We start from the raw sequence: 15,840 nt of genomic DNA on the forward strand, positions 1-15,840 counted from the left end.
TTATATTTAAGTCTTTAATCCATTTTGAATTTGTTCTTGTAAGTGGCGTAAGAAGGTGGTCCAGTTTCATTTTTTTGCATGTGTCAGTCCAATTTTCCCTCTGCATTTCCTTCTAAGTCTTCATTTCTGTGTACGAACTAAGGTAGAAATCTAACTTCATCTTTCCCACCCGGACAGCCAACTATCCCGGTGGTTTATTGGGTGCCCTCTCCCCCATTGGGCATGGCGGTCACGCAGCATCTGCACCCTGCCCAGGTGTGTGTGGTGCTCTGTTCTGCTCCAACCGGCGGTTTTCTGGCCTGTCCCAGTGTCACGCCGTATCTTTGTAGCTCTTTGTTGTCTGGAGCAAACTCACTCTGACTTGTTCTTCTCTGACATCTCAGCTGATCTTGGCCGTTGGCTTTCCCCGGTGAATTTTAGGATCACCTTGTTTGTTCCACCACCCAAAAAATTCCTGTTCGAATTTTCGGTTGCATTGAATTTACAGATCTGGGAAGAATTGATCTCTTTGATAGTGATTATTCCATTTATGAATATGGTAACAAATCGTATTAAATAGCTTTTGCTGATTTTCTCCATGAGCAGTTTACTTTTATTAGATTGTTTTAGATGTTGCTTTGTTGTTACCATGGATTTTTAGTTTTTGTTATCCCTTATTCGTTAGGTAATCGCAGGTGATCAGATCTTCCGCAAATTGAAAGTTCTTTCCTTTTGAATGTTTATACTTTTTCTTATACTGCATTGCCTAGGACCTCTAGACTGTTGAACAGAGGCATTAACGGGGCTCCTGTGTTGTGAAACTTTAGAAGCAGTCCATTAAAGCATCCCATTTGCTGCTGAGCTTGTGGTATATGATTGTCGAAGATTAACTAATGTATTCTATATATGCATCGAGATGACGACCCTATTTTTTTCACCTTTTATGTTTTTTGATGTTGCTTCCCCCTTGCTGAATTTGACTTGTTAGTACTTTTAAGATTTTAAATCTATGTTCTTAAGTGGTGTTAGGCATTAATTTTATTGTACTTTATTTTGCTGTCATGATTGTGCTAGCTTCTATAAAATCAGTTAGGTAGCCTTCCCTGGTTTTTAGTCTCTGAAATGCTTCCTGTAAAGCAGGGATTTATCCACCTAAGTTTGAAGTCACTCTCCTGTGAAAACCAGACCTGGAATGTTTTGGAAAGGCAGCGGTTTTTACTAATTAAAACTATATTTCCAATTTCTAAGTTTATTCTGGCCTTTTTCTAGCAGCTTAAACGCTTTCAAGCCTAACCCTTTTCTTTTTAATCTTTTTTAAAAATGCATTTTAAGGCCATAAGTTGACCTTAATTACTTCCTAATCTCTGTCCCTTCAATTGCCTTTCAGTGCTCGATCCTTTGTCTTTATTTCGCTGGGCTGGATTTAATTTAGTAACACTGACATATTTGCCAGCACAGTTCAGAGCTGGGAGCCCTGTGGTCCAAAGGCAAAGACTGCGCTGCACTAGAGAGGGGACACCCTCGCCAGGGCCTGTAGCCCCTGTACACGAGAGTGTATCAACGTCGCTTATCTTTTCAGAGCAAAATCTGGAGCGGCAGGTGTTGCAGACGCAGTGCAGACGGCTGGAGGCCCAGCACTACAGCCTCAGTCTCACGGCAGAGCAGCTCTCCCACAGCATGGCGGTGAGTCTTGGGCTGCCAGCACAGGAAAAGGACGGAAAACTGGCTTCTGGGGTTTTTTTCTTAAAAAACACACCGTGCTTTTTTGGTTTAATCTTTCAAATTTGGGTTCAAGAGCACCCATACAGACAAGTTTTGAGGGGAAATCCTGCTCTTAAGAGTTTAAAACTTATAGTCGTAGGGTGAAATTCAGGAGTCAATTACCCTAGGCTAAGGAGGGGGAAATATCGTTAGTTTTGTAGACTATTGATCCTGGAAGAACGAAGATGCCACACACACACAAACCCACCCCACCCCAGCTGTAATTTGCTGAGGAAGAGAATTTTACTAGAGGAAAGCTACTGAGGCAGAGCTCACCACCTCCTTGCCCCCTGCAGCCTTGCTCCACAAGTCTCGCCCCCTGGGACAAACCCTGCAGGCTTCTTCCCAGTGCGGGACAGGGGGCTTCTCTCAGATCAGGTGTGCACAGCTTGGCCACTCCTGAAGCAGCCAAAGTTTTATAATATCAGGACTTAATTTTTTAAATCTCAGGGTTAAAGTTAAGACAACAGTGAATACTGGTTCTCAGAGTAGGTATTGTGAGAACCCAAGATTTTGGAAGTACCTGGAAGAACCAGTAACAGACTGTCCCCAAAGGCCACTGTCAGACTGGGCTGGGAAGTCGAGGTTTTCAGAGCACTGAAGGTTTGCTTTTCCACGTGGCCTACAGCACATTTCTGTGTCAGTTTCCTTACAGTGCGAAACAAGTGTATTTAACGTGAGTTTCTCCCTCCCCAGGAGTTGAGGAGCCAGAAGCAGAAGATTGTCTCAGAACGGGAGCGACTCCAGGCGGAACTGGATCACTTACGGAAGTGCCTTGCGTTGCCTGCAATGCATTGGCCTAGGGGTTACTTTAAGGGATATCCTAGGTGACGGTTTCCCTTGCACTAGGCCGAACCTATAGTATAGAAATATTATCTATTTTATTACCTTGAATATTTAATATTTTTCACTGGGAGGTTTGAAGCTTAAAAAAAAAAATAAGAATGTGCCATGCATGAAGCAAAGGATTCCAGGCTCCAGAAAAAGAACGAACTCGCCTTGACTTCAACGAACTCGCCTTGACTTCAACGCAGTTGAATCACCTTTGTAATTCAGCGAGCAACCCAATGTAGGACGATGCCCATAGTTTTTTGGTTTTTTTTTTTTCTTTTTAAAGGCAGTTTTATTCTTTCTGCCCCCACGTCACTATTTTTAATCTGAAAAGGGAAGTTCCATTACCAACACTAAAACTTTATCATTTGTAGCCCCTGGGTGCATAAGATTGGATCAAACCGCTTGTGTTCTATTTCTTGTGTTGCCATATTACTCTGCCTCAAGACCCAAGTTTGCTTTTGCTGGAGCTTGGGGTCTGTCTCATTCCTCCCCAGGACTGAGACCAGTTTCAGCTGAATGAAAACGGGGTGCATTTTAAGTAAAGGGCTTATTTGTTTCAGTTACTTTTCTGCAAAATTTTCTTCAAAGCAACAGGTCCTAGGAGCACACAAAGCAACAGTACTGAAGCCTCACCCAAAAGCTTTTCCCTGGAAAAGCTCATACCTAAAGTGAATCGACAAACTGAAGGTACCTTTTTATTACTTCGTGGGGGAAATGTACAGAGCTATGTATACATATATTCACACCCACCAAATTGTTGCTGCAGTGGGGGGTGTTTTCATACAAATTTTGAGAGAAAAGTCAAAGGTGCTTCAGCCTTGTACTGTGTATATATATTAAAAAAAAAAGTTTTGTATGTTTTTATTACTTTAATTATTGTTATAAAAAGCCTGCCATTTTTAATATGTGGTTTGGGGGGATTTTTGTTTGTTTGTTTTCCTGTTTGGGGGTTTTGTTTGTTTTTTTGTTTTTTCTGGGCAAAAAAAAACTTGCTTTTAGTGTTTGTACTGCTGCTGGTCAGGACATTAAAATATTGAAGTGTTTTTAAAAATTAAGAAGAAAAGTAAAAGAGCTTACCACTGGCGCCTATGCGATCACTTCATTTTTGAGTTGCACCAGAAAATGATGTAGAAAGCCATGCGTTACTTCTTACCTCCTCCTCTACCCCCTCCCCTCAGCTCTGGACAGCAAATAGCAGATACACCCAGTTGCTATTAGGTGAGGAGGGGCTAGTCTGTGGTGAACCCGACAGATACTGTGTGCACCTATGCTTGCACGTACAGACGTGGGGCTTTTGTAAAAGAACCTTTCAGGAAGTGAGCGGTTTCTGTGATAGAATTCTAAGGTGTCTTACAGCAGTCTGAGAACAGGTGCAAAGTAGAAACTTTAGAGGCTTTATTTAGATGCAAAGCTTTGTAAAAGCCTAAGAGTAGGATAAACAATGTCTGAGCTGGACTTCTCCTCCTTTTGAACTGACTGTGACAAGCACAGGAGCAGCTAGAAACTGGGATCATCAGATCAATGCAAAGCAATGGGGGAAATTTTCCTTCTTGTCCCAGTTACTGCTCATTCAGGCAGGGTTTAATCTAGATCAAGAAAGTATCTCTTGCCCGAATGGGCTTGAACCAGAGGCCAAAGCAGCCAGTGGTTGGTCTGCCAGGGAGGAGGGGAAAGGGAGGAGGCCTGAGCATCACATCCCCCCTCCACCCAGGGGAAGGGCTGGCTGACCTTCATGAGGGCTACTCGCTGCGATCAGTGGCCGCACCCTCAGCCCCAGACCTTAGCTGTGCAGAACAGCTTGCTGGCAGATGGCATTGTGTCGCTTTATCTGTTCCCACACAGTTTGCTTTGTATGTCTGCCAAGAATCTTCCAGTTATTAGCAAACTCAGACAAAAAGTGCCGCCAGTATTATCAGCAGTCAACAAGCACCTTCCTCTCCACAGAACCGACTTGACGAGAACTGAGGGCTGTTCTGTGGGCCTCCTCCCCTGCAAAGACATTGACAGCACAACATGTTCCACAGGTGGGGACAGATGTTTAGAGGGAGCTCTATTGCCAACAATCAGGGCAGAATATCACTGAATTTCTCTATTTAAAATCTGCTTGCTGTTTCTGGTCTGAAAGCTTAAGAGTTACATCTTAGCACTTCGCTCCCAGTCCTCCTCCTCCAGATAATGTCTGGATACTTGTACAGATCAGCCTTGTTAACGGCCTTGGCTAAAGGAAAAAAATGTGGATCTGAGAACTTGGTGGGAAGGAAAAGCACAGCCCATCCCTTCACCAGCCGAGGGGGGAGCTCCCTTGGTTGGGTTTGTGTTGTTAGGAGAGGAGGTCGTGGCCTGTGGGATAAGGGAAAGCGCCATCCCAGGGGAGGTCTCTGCCCAGGGATGGAAGCTGTGTCAGTGAGCTAGTAATAACTGCTTTTCCCCCTTCTACTTGAAAACACCACCTTCTCCTCGCCTTTGAGCTTCTGTTACTCTGCCGCACCACACTCGCACCCATCTTTGGAGATCTCTGCATATTCTTGGGCTCAAGAAGTAATATGACAATCAGAAAATATAAACCAGGAAAACAGCATGAATAAACTAAGAAAAAGGTAAAGTGTCTTTTGAAAACAAAAGTGCACTGGTAAGACATAGTACCCAATAATGGGTTTTCCATCCAATAATTCTATAATCTGAAAACACTTTCAGATGATTCTAAAAGAACATGGTAGCATCTAAGTTTCTTTTCAGTTTGGGCTTCACAAAATAGGCACTCTGAAGCTTTTTATTCAGCTATTGCACATTGAGTTTAAAAGTATACCAAATTTGCTCTAGAGCTGATTTTGCAACCTTTTGTGTCAGTATTTTGTGAAGACCTCAGTCCTTCAGGACCTCCTGTGCTTCCTACAGCACCTGGAGGAGACAGCTGCCATCTGTCCCTCTGAAAAGGATTTTACTAAACTTGTGAGGGATACCTTCCAAAGCTGAATAATGTGGTTCCACACTGAACCAGATCTGTAGAAACAAACCAGAGCTTTCCCCAAAATTTGGTACGACATAACCTGATCGTTTGAAAAGGAGCTGTTTTTCTGTTTCATATAATCAAAACCAAACTGACATGAAAAAAATAGCATGATTTTACTCCATTGTCTCAGATAAGTGGCCAAGACAGAATTTTCAACAGTTTAGTTTAAATCCTAAAGGAAATAAAACACTTAATTGGCATTAACACTCTTAATAGATTATACCCTTAAGGAAATTCAAAGAATATTCAAAGGAGCCCACACTTTAAGCAGCAAAGAATTTTCTATCACAGAACATCTTAACTTTGTGCATGGAATGGTCAGTTCCTCAAGTAGCTCACAATGCTGCCAAATCTCAAAACTTAAATCAGATATTCCCTTTCGCTCTGAGCCATGTGGAGGAAATTCCAAGGATTCACCACAAGATGGAGATGGTCAGCATAGGCCGATTCTGTTACTCTTCAATAAGTGTATATTAGCCACTTAGCAACAATCCCTATGCTCTTTAAGTAACCAAGCTATTGACTTTCTTACTACTTGCAGTAGCCTGTCCCCAACTTTTTGATCCAGCGCTTAACTTAAACTCCTTAACTCTGCCTTGACCTGAGGAAGACCATGCGAATTGGTTGTGTTACTTTGTATGTACCCTGTGCTTAATTACTAGAACAGTAAACCAGTACCTGGGAGGAAGGAGGAACGGTGCCTCGGTCACTCTGGGGGCAGTTTAGATGCTGTGAAATTAAACCTGTTCTAAGTGTACTTGTTTGAATTAATTGTATTGTAATATTATTTGTTGAATGTAGTAATTAGGTATTTATGAATATATTGCTGTAATTTCTGACAACATCCAAAAAAATAAAATCTTCCTAAATCATGTTAAGAGGAAAATCTTTTTTATGTTATAATAAAACAAGGCCATTTAAGAAAAAAAAAAAAACTCAACAGCTATATAGATTTACAGGTAAAAGACAAAGACCGATTCAACTGTACCTCAGTCAGATTTTAAGAGAAAGGTAAGAAGGGGAAAAATCTGAGCTACACAGGACGCCTAACCCTCTACAGTAACATGTGGGTTTCCTCTAGAAGAGTGAGATGACAAGGCACATCCTGTCATCTGAAAGCAACCCTCTAAACAGTCACTTTAAATGATTGAGACCAGCTCTTTATCCCTGTGTCCTAATCCCTCCATGTCTGGCCCTTCAGTGTTCAGGTAGCCACCGGAGGGACACCCAGACTGGTAGCAATGTGAATGGAGAAACAGTGCTTAAGTAACTAGAAGTTTGCACTTTAAACACTGAAGGGCAAATAGCAGCAGATATTCCCCAGGCCCAGTTGATCGTGTATGTGTACTCTTCCGTAAGCCCTCGAGATAGCATCTACTGCTTTCAACCAACGATGCTACAGTCAAAAACCAGATGGTTATAGAACCTTCCATTCACTGTATGACTAGACAATCTTTACCCCTCTCAAGGTAATGTAATTTCTGCAAGGAATTGAATGATTCCAAAATGCTCCAATTGAATTTTTTTTCTCTTATTAAAGAATTTACCCTTATTTGAGCCACTGCTACCTAGAACAAAGTCTTGCCCCAAAATAGGTCCAGCTTTCCTTCCTAGCTTCATGTCTTCAGTTCACTCACGTACTCGATAACACGGAATCAGGTGTTTTTCACCTGACTTTCCCCTTGATAAGCAACCCTTTAAACCTCAACCAGTAGTCAAGAGAACAAGAGATACGCAGTGTTTGAAGTTTACAATTGCCTGCTACACACCTCAGTTTGGTCTTATCAGATCATTTTAGTCATGTTGCTTGTTCCTTCTGCTTAGTAGCAGGAAAAAACCCCAACAGATTGGGTTGATTGCATCTTTTATTGTGTATCAGGGCTTTTACATGATCAACACCAGTCAATATCACTAGCCACACACCTGCCATCCTCGGTGAGCAACCTCTGTAGATTCTAAGTTTAGTCCAAGAGATCAGACTCAAGAAAAAAAAAAAAGCCCTAGGCCACACCACCACTCTTACTGTATCTCTATTTTTTAACGTCACTGAATACTCACCCACATAACAGTTCCGTGCAGAAGACCTGAGGCTCTGCCAGGAAGAATTTGTTTGCCAAAAGCCGAAGCTTTTCTTTTCCCCTATAAAAGAACAGCTGGCTTCTTGAAACAGATGTGGAATTAAAGGATATCTCGAGTACTAAGCGCAAACCTGCTGCTTTCCAACATTATGAATCCATTTCTTGCTTCATTCCACATTTTTCTTACATTCAAAAATGCTTCTAGGACTCCAGAACTGTGAGGACCTCTGTCGTGTCCTGAGCGCTCACACACTGCCTGGCAAGCCCCCTGCCGGCAGGCCAGGCCTTCACAGATCAGAGGTCCTTCGCTAGAATTCCTGAGACTCGGCACTTTCGGAAGGTTGAAGGTTTGTACGGAGTTTGTACATGTGATTGAGCGCTTGTGTAAGGAAAGCCCCGCTGGTATTGATCTCCATCAAGGTCAAGTTATCCAGCTAAAACACAAGAGAAAACACTGGGTTGGTTGCATTTCTAATTTTGAGGAAAAGGTAAAATCTGAACAAAACTAAGAAACCAATCATTTTAAAAAGCCCAGCTAGTAATCCCTGCTTGTGATAGCCTAAACCGGCAGAGTGCCACACAGGAAATCCGTAGGCAGCACTGAGCCTTCCCCAATGGGACGCGGGATGCAGCCCGCGGTCCAGGCCAGGAGCACACCTACCTTGGCATGCGCCTCCTGCTGCCTCACAAAGCTGTCAGCGGACACCCGGAGTTTGGCTATGCGAGTGTCCCACACATCCTTGACCAGGGTCCGGATCTCATCTGCTTTCGGGATGTTGTCTGAAGCACTTGAGGAGGCAAAAGGTGAAATAAATCGCATAAGGAAGCACTTCGTAAACTAAAGCAATATCCAGCTAGAAGTGGCTTTTTAAAAAAATGCTGCTTGGATTCAGGCAAAATACACAGGCTGTTCTAGGCTCAAAATCTGTTTTGCTTTGTTTTCAGTTTTAAAATGTAAGGATTTCTAGCAGTTCAGTTTGGTACCAAGAGAATTTTGCCATGATCCACACAGGAATTTATGCTATTACCTGTCCATGTCAGATGGCAAAAGGACTTGTTTCCTAATTAAGTATCAGAGAATAAGCTCTACATTGGACATCCTCTGTCTCGGATAACTGGAGTGTCCTGTGCTGTAGAATTTCCATCTGGAATGAATTTGTTTCAAGACTGGCTCAGAGGTCACGACTTCTATTGCTCATATCCTATTGGTTATCCAAGGGCTTACAACCCTCCAGGGAAAGAAGCGGACAGCTCCGTACCAGGCACTGTGCTCAGCACTACACCGCATTTCTATCCTCACAAAAGCCCTGAAGGGTAGGTATTATCCTATTCTATGGCGAAAACAAAAATATGTTTACAAAAATCACAGAAGATACTGCATATTAGCATACACTGAGCACACCTATTAACAGTGAATTCTGGGTAAAAGTTTGAACCAGAGTCATCGAGGGGCGATGACAGCCTTCCTGTGTAAGATTTTTTTTGGTAAACTAACCTTTGAAGGAAAAGACAAACTAGATGATAAAAGCAGAAGCCAACATCATTCATCATCAGGAATTCTAGGATAAGCTGGAAATGATCTCTCCACATGCTAAAATTAGCTCGTGATTAGTAGATGGAGAATCGGTGGCATAAAATTTAAATAGTGGCTTTTACATAAAGCCCAAACATTTGGATCCTTTGCTCTGAACAGCAGGTTAAAGAAAGAACCCCAGTTCCTTGTTAACTGAACTGCAGAACAAAGGTACACTTAGGTTCCTTAGCCGAATGAATTCTAAAGGATTTCAAGACAAGGATTTCAATAGGAACTGCATACATAATATACTGAACTTCAAAAACTAAAGATGAGCAGGCCCATCACCTCTGCTTCCAGATTCTCCCTTCCCAGTCACTCTTCCTACTGCCACAGAAGGCTTTCTCATCCACCGGTGGCACAGCCCTTCCTGAACACCCAGGGGCCCTTCACCGACAGAAGAAAAGCCTCAGCATTCCCACCCCCACACACTCTATGCCCCAACAGCTCTGCTTCCCAAACACACCACGCCCCTTCACACTTCTGTTCCTTCCTCCCTAGTAAATGTTCCCTCATCCTTCCAGTGTGGGATCCCTTCTCTGGCACCACCAGGAATTAGCATTGCATCCCAACATACTCTGAGTAGCATTTATCACACTGCAGTGTAACTACGGGGTAACGGGGTCACATCTCTCCCCAGCTAAACCAGGAACTCAAGCCTACATGACTTGCCACTATCTAGTGGAACACTTAGTATGTTGTGAATTGCAACTTCGTATCAACTAAAAGACAAGTCCGCATTATATACCCTGAATTTTCATTTGCACAGAAGTGCCACTCAGTATGCCCCTGGCCCTTGCTGCTCTACAGCAGGCAGCAGGGAGCTCCCCAAGTTTTGTTCTAGTTCTGCTCTTGAATCCATCAATTAAAAGGTGTCATAAGTTTGGCATTTTGCAAATTACATTCTAAGCAAAATTGTCCACACTAGGCCTGCCCCCTCCACTGATTTCTTCCTCTCATTCATTCATTCAACAAACATAAGCACCAGGAACCGTTAGTACACACAAGACACAGTCCCTGCCCATTAGAACTGGGGATGGAGGGGAAAAGCATAGACAAGTGATTAGAAAATTACAACTGACAAATGCTATGGAGGTACTGTACAGAGATGCCAAGAGGGCAGGTAGGACAGGGAGTACCTGTTAGGCTAAACCAAAAAAGGGAGCAGGGAACAGATGGGCTTACTGGCAGAGGGTACAGTATATGCAAAGCCCTGAGGACCTTGGTATGTATAAAGTGAAAAGGGCCAATGTGAGTCTGGAACATAGAGAATCAGAGGGAAGAACTATAAGAGAACTGTGAGAGAAGGGAGAAGGAAACCAGACTATGCAGTGCTTTGAATACCACAGTCAGAACTTGAGACTAAACCCTGGAAAGGCTCCAAGGAGTAGGGGAGTCCCGTGGCAGCTTTAGCTTTAAAGGACCACTCTGGCTGCAACATGGTGAACGAGTTAGAAGCCGAGGCAGAGCCAGAACTGGATGTAGGGAAGAGATTTACTACAGCACATTTTTGCCACTCGTGGGCTTTTCTCATAGCTCAGGGTCAGAGGCAAATGGGAGTCCTCTGGCCTCTCCTGTGACAGACATGCAAGAACTCAAACGCACATCCCAAAGAAGAAAAAGGGGTAAAGCTTTACTAATAAAACATATCTCCAGTTATGAAAAAGTCTACTGCTAGAGATGATGATGGAGGTTCATCTCGGGGTCCAATGTCAACATAATTAGGAGGTAGAATGAAAAGAACCAAGGGATTTACTGGGAGGGAGAGGGGAGGAGAAAAGGAAAAACGAGAAAGGGGGAGAGAGTCCAGGCAAGTATGCATGTGCACACAGAGGATTCCCAGGTTACTGATCTGAGGAACCGGGTGGCCAGGAATACCACTCACCTCGGTAATGAGCTCGGAACAAGAAAGGAAGGGCAAGGGATGAGAATCATGGGTTCAATCTTATGTGTGGGCTCTAAGAAGTGAGATTACTTACTGATTTAACAGGAGTTTGGTCAGTTCCATGTAATAAGGGCTAGGCATAGGGGTAAAAGTTTCTTCCTGCCGCTCATGATCCCTAATCTTCTCCAATTTTTCTGAAATTTAGAAGCGAACATATTTTACCATCACCATAACCAAGATATTGTTTTAAACCTTCCAAATGTACCAAGTGCCTATATTTCCTATTCAATCAACTACCAAATACATGAAAGAAACACTTTTTGGAATGTCATTTGTATCACTATTGAGATGATCCGGGCCTTCTCTCAGAGAAGGTGTAAATTATTGTTGTTGCTGCTGTGGCTGGCAGAATATATTACTGAAAAGAATATGTCAGAAGTTCTTAGGGAAAAAGCAAAGTATTCTATCTTTGATGTAAGAAGTGATGAAAATAAACAGTGACTGGAGAAATTATAATAAGCCTTGTTCAGAAGAGCAAGTTAGCTTACAAATACAACCACTCCAGTCTTGGGGGTTGAAAGCCCAGCATCTGGAATCAAACAGCCAAGTCCAATCCCACCCAGCAGTAGAACTCTTCTCTACAGGCCACAACTGACTTACCCCTCTACCTGACTTCCTAGCCTGAGAAACTTCCAGTCCTGGATCTGGACTGTCCAGTGTGGCTAAGGGACACACATGTAGATACAACTATGCTGTGTGGTCTCACTTTACAGGACAGACCACCCGTCTCCAGGGGCCCTTGGTACTATCCTGCAATGCTATGGCAGGATATGCTCTCATTTTTTATCATGCCCACCATCTTCATGCCTTGTTTCCTTATCTCGCTGCCCCGCTTGCTCCCGCCACATCTTTCTAACCTCCCTGCGTCTGTCCATACACGAGGGCCAGCCTTCTGGGTATGCACTGGACCCTCCTCTCACCTGCACAGAACACCACTCCAGCAACTATCTTTCACTCTTGAGTGATCATTGTTTCCCTCACTATTTGACCATTCCATCAAACACGCTGCAAAATCTCCCATCTTAAAAAGAAAACCCTCCCCTGACACCAAATCTTTCTCCAGCTACCAATCCATTTCTCAAGCCCTTTACAATACAACTTCAAGAGTCGTCTGACACTGGCATTTACTTCTCCTCCTCAACCACTGCAATGGGGTGTCTATCCTATCTTTCCACCAACACCCACGACCTCTGCTTGGCCAAACCCAATGGCTCCATCTCAGTCTCCATATCCAACGTGGGTCAATCCTCCTCCTTGGAGTGTATTTATCACTTAGCTTCTGCAACACCACTCTCTGAGTTCTCTCTGATTCCTCCTGGCCCTCCTGACCTCTCAACACTGGGGTACAGAGTTCAGTTCCCTGACCCATCTCCACTACTTAACCCATATCCCACGTGATCTCATCTGGCCTCATTTAAATACCACCTATGTACTTACGAAGACTTCCCAATTTACATCTCCTTCCCCAGATCAGCCCTTCCCCTGAATTTCTGACTCAAATACCCGACTGCTCACATTGTTTCCATGTGGGTGTCTTCTAACTGGCACCTCCAGGGTAACATGTCCAAACCTCCACTCCTGGTGCCCACCCCAGCCCACGAACTGCTCCTGTAGTCATCTCCCTCTCAGGAAAAGGCAACTCTGTCTCCTTCTGGAGCTCAAGCCAGCCACCCTGGACTTCATCCTTAACTCTTCTCTCTCACACCACATGGCCAGTTCTTCAGCAAATCCTACCGATTCTTCTTCCTTCAAAATATGCCTCGACTCCAACCACAACTGCCCACCTCCATCAGCTGGCCGAGTCAGCCAATTCTTGCCTGGGGAATTTTCTGCTGCCCTCTCCCCACACACATCTGCTCTGCACAGCAGACTGACACTTCTTTTCTAACATCGAAATCAGAGTATGAAACACCTCTGTTAAAACCCTGCAACAAGTCCAAAGACTAACAACACCCAATGTTGGCTAAGATATGGAACACTGAGAACTCTCAGGCATTTCTGGTGGGGTTATAATAATGGCTCAACCACTCTGGAGGACTGGTTGGCAGTTTCTCACCAAGTTAAGCACAGTCTGCCCCAGGACCCTGCAATTCCACCACTCTAGGTATTTATTCACCCAAGAGAAATAAAAACATATGTCCACAAAAATACTTGAACAAGAATGCTCATAGCCTTATTCCCAATAGCTAAAAGTGGGAAAAATAACCCAAATATCCACCAACAGAAGAAGAGGTGAACAAATTGTGGGATACTCACACAATGGAACACTGCTCGGCAATAAAAGAAGGTTAACGACCCATGCAACAACAGGGGTGACTCTCAAAAACATTACGTGGAATCAAGTCAGAGACTAAAATGTACATGACGTATTGGTATGAAGCCCAAGAAAAGGTAGAACCGATGTACGGTGGCCGACTCCGAGGCAGGGTCTGCCGACTCACCAGTGATGTTTCACGACTTCGCACCACAGTGTGGCCCAGGCCTGTGAAGAAGCTGAGGCTAACTCTCCACACCTCTCCGCCTCTGGCCTGCCTGAGTGGGGCAGGCTCTTGCCCCGTATCACCTGGGGTTTGGATGGGCCAAAACGGCCAGAAGTTGATCTTAAATGAGGGGACGCAGCCCTCATAGAGCCAGGCCCGGTGGGACCAAGAACCCCTTCCGAGCAGAAGGATCTGTTGTTTCCCATGATGTTTCAGGACCACCAGGGCCACGCACCCCTTTAGGACAGGGAGTAAGGAGGCAACGCCCAAGAAGCCTTCCTTAAGCTGCGTGTGAGAGCGCCCGGCTGAAGGTATCCTTGCTTCTAAGAGGCAGGTATCCCCAGGTGATTCCCGAGGGGGAGGAGGCCATCAAAACCAGGGCTTTCCAAATCCTACATGGCCCATCACTACCCCCGCCCCAATAAAATCAGGATTCTTTGCTACCATGAGCCATTCACAGCTCTGAGGCGGGGAAAAGGCTACAAAGAATAAAAGTCAGAGTCAAGTCTGTCTGCATGTCTGATGCGTTTTCTGTTTTGCTCTTTCTAACAGCTTCACTGAGGCGTACACAGACCATACAATTCACCCATTTCAAGTAGTCAATGGTTGTGAGTTAGGCTCAGAGTTGCACACCCTTTTCACCACCCCAATCAAGGACCCCCACAATCCCTCCATCACCCCCATCCCTAGACAACCACTAATGTACTTGGTCTCTGCGGATTGGCCCATTCCGGGCAGTTCACATAAATGCAGTGATACCATCTGTGGTCTTTCTGTCTTTTTCCATTTTTTTTTTCCACTTAGCATAAGGTTTTCAAGGTCAATCCACATGGCAGCATCCCTTTATGTGGCTGAATCCTAGTCCCGTTTATGGATAAAGCATTACTTTCATACCGTCTCTGTAATGTAGGCTGTGACTACTCCTCAACACGTTAGTCTAGAGATAGATAGATATATATATATTTTTTTAATTGAAACCAATGCTTGCGGTCACACAATACTTTTAAAACAAGTTGAAACAGCTTAAAAACAAAATCTGAACTAAAACGGAAAGACCCACCCCAAACGAACAGGACATCGGTAACAGTGGTCAGCTGACTGGGCGGGGGGCGTCTGGAGCCATGAACGTCCAGATGAACGTCCGCGCACGTCCTTACCCACGTCCATCCACTCCGGGGGCAGCAGCCGGCACTTCTGTCTCTGTTTCAGGTTAATCGCCAGCCACAGAGGCACGTCCACAGGTAGGCCGGGGTTGAAGGGCCCCAGGTCCCCCTGTCAGAGGACAAACAAACCCACGTAAGACAAAGCCGACCCACAGGCATTAGCGGACCTCGCCGCGGTCAAACACGAGAACGGGCAATGGGTGCACATCGCAGTCCACACACAAGCCCTGGGGGTTCCCGGAGCCGCGGGGGGCGGCCCGACGTCTGCCCTCGCGCGGTGGCGCTGGCCGCACCTGGCAGCCCACCTGAGTCGGGTTTCCCGCGGCGCTGGCGGCGGGTGGGGGTGGGGGGTAGACAGGGCCGCCCGAGAACACGGGAAGCGCGGGCTACCGCCGCCGCCCCCGCCCCCACACACACACACACGGCCCTCGGCTCGGAACCTCGCCCCCGCCCCCTCCACGCAGTCCCCGCGGGCTGGGCACGCCGAGTCCGCCGCCCAGCTTCTCATCCTAGACGTGGGGCCTGAGGCAAATGCCCGGCCTGCGCACCCTTACCCCGATGAGGTAGATCTTGTCCAGACTGAAGTTCGGGATGATGGTCACTAACTCCTTCTCGGCCAGAAACTCCACCTCGGCCGCGTCCATGACGGCGCAAGTGGGCAGCCCAAGGCTCGCCGCCGCTTCCCGGCCCCTCAGCGTCCCCGCGGAGGTGCCGCGTCTGCCGCTTTCCCGCCACCACGCAGAGCCCGCCCCCCGGCCGGAAGATCCCTCAGCCGACCTATAGCAACGCGGCGCTCTCCGCGCGGCGGCGGGAGGCGGTGGACGTAGCTGTTACGAGCCCACGGATTGGCAAGCTTGAGCGAGTGAGAGCTGACCCGCCCCTCCAGTCAGGCCCCGGCCCCGCCCCTTCGCGGACAGCACGGGGCCCCGCCCTCTCCTGTGGGCCAAGCACCTGGTGCCGCCTCCCCTCCAGCACCTGGCACCACGTTTCTTTGTCCCTTCACCTGCCCTGGGTGCC

At 45.8% G+C, this 15,840-nt stretch overlaps 2 protein-coding genes across 6 annotated transcripts in view; one reads left to right on the forward strand and one right to left on the reverse strand.

Annotated features, from left to right (window-relative positions):
- Positions 1-6,458, forward strand: part of GSE1 (Gse1 coiled-coil protein) — a 439,129-nt gene extending 432,671 nt beyond the window's left edge. For all 5 annotated transcript variants that reach the window (XM_019634952.1, XM_019634958.1, XM_019634966.1 and 2 more), the window contains 2 exons: positions 1,559-1,662; positions 2,437-6,458. In XM_019634952.1, the coding sequence (XP_019490497.1) occupies positions 1,559-1,662; positions 2,437-2,571 (239 nt within the window). In that variant the 3' untranslated portion in view covers positions 2,572-6,458. The remainder of the gene's footprint in view (positions 1-1,558; positions 1,663-2,436) is intronic.
- Positions 6,459-7,069: 611 nt separating this feature from the next.
- Positions 7,070-15,546, reverse strand: GINS2 (GINS complex subunit 2). Its single transcript, XM_019634984.1, has 5 exons — positions 15,378-15,546; positions 14,818-14,932; positions 11,215-11,314; positions 8,324-8,450; positions 7,070-8,096 (listed from the first exon to the last, which is right to left on the reverse strand). Exons 1-5 carry the CDS (start codon positions 15,465-15,467, stop codon positions 7,971-7,973), a joined length of 558 nt encoding a protein of 185 aa, XP_019490529.1. The 5' UTR covers positions 15,468-15,546; the 3' UTR covers positions 7,070-7,970.
- Positions 15,547-15,840: the final 294 nt, after the last annotated feature.

This window comes from Hipposideros armiger, unplaced genomic scaffold, assembly GCF_001890085.2.
Source record: "Hipposideros armiger isolate ML-2016 unplaced genomic scaffold, ASM189008v1 scaffold_19, whole genome shotgun sequence".
NCBI classification, from domain to species: Eukaryota; Metazoa; Chordata; class Mammalia; order Chiroptera; family Hipposideridae; genus Hipposideros; species Hipposideros armiger.

Excerpts from the sequence above, each read along its gene's own strand:
- GINS2 (XM_019634984.1), bottom strand. The coding sequence starts at position 15,467 with ATGGACGCGGCCGAGGTGGAGTTTCTGGCCGAGAAGGAGTTAGTGACC. Across the intron at positions 8,451-11,214 it reads ACCAAACTCCTGTTAAATCA|TGCTTCAGACAACATCCCGA; the intron begins GTAAGTAATCTC and ends TGCCTCCTCAAG. Across the intron at positions 8,097-8,323 it reads AGCAGGAGGCGCATGCCAAG|CTGGATAACTTGACCTTGAT; the intron begins GTAGGTGTGCTC and ends CTTGTGTTTTAG.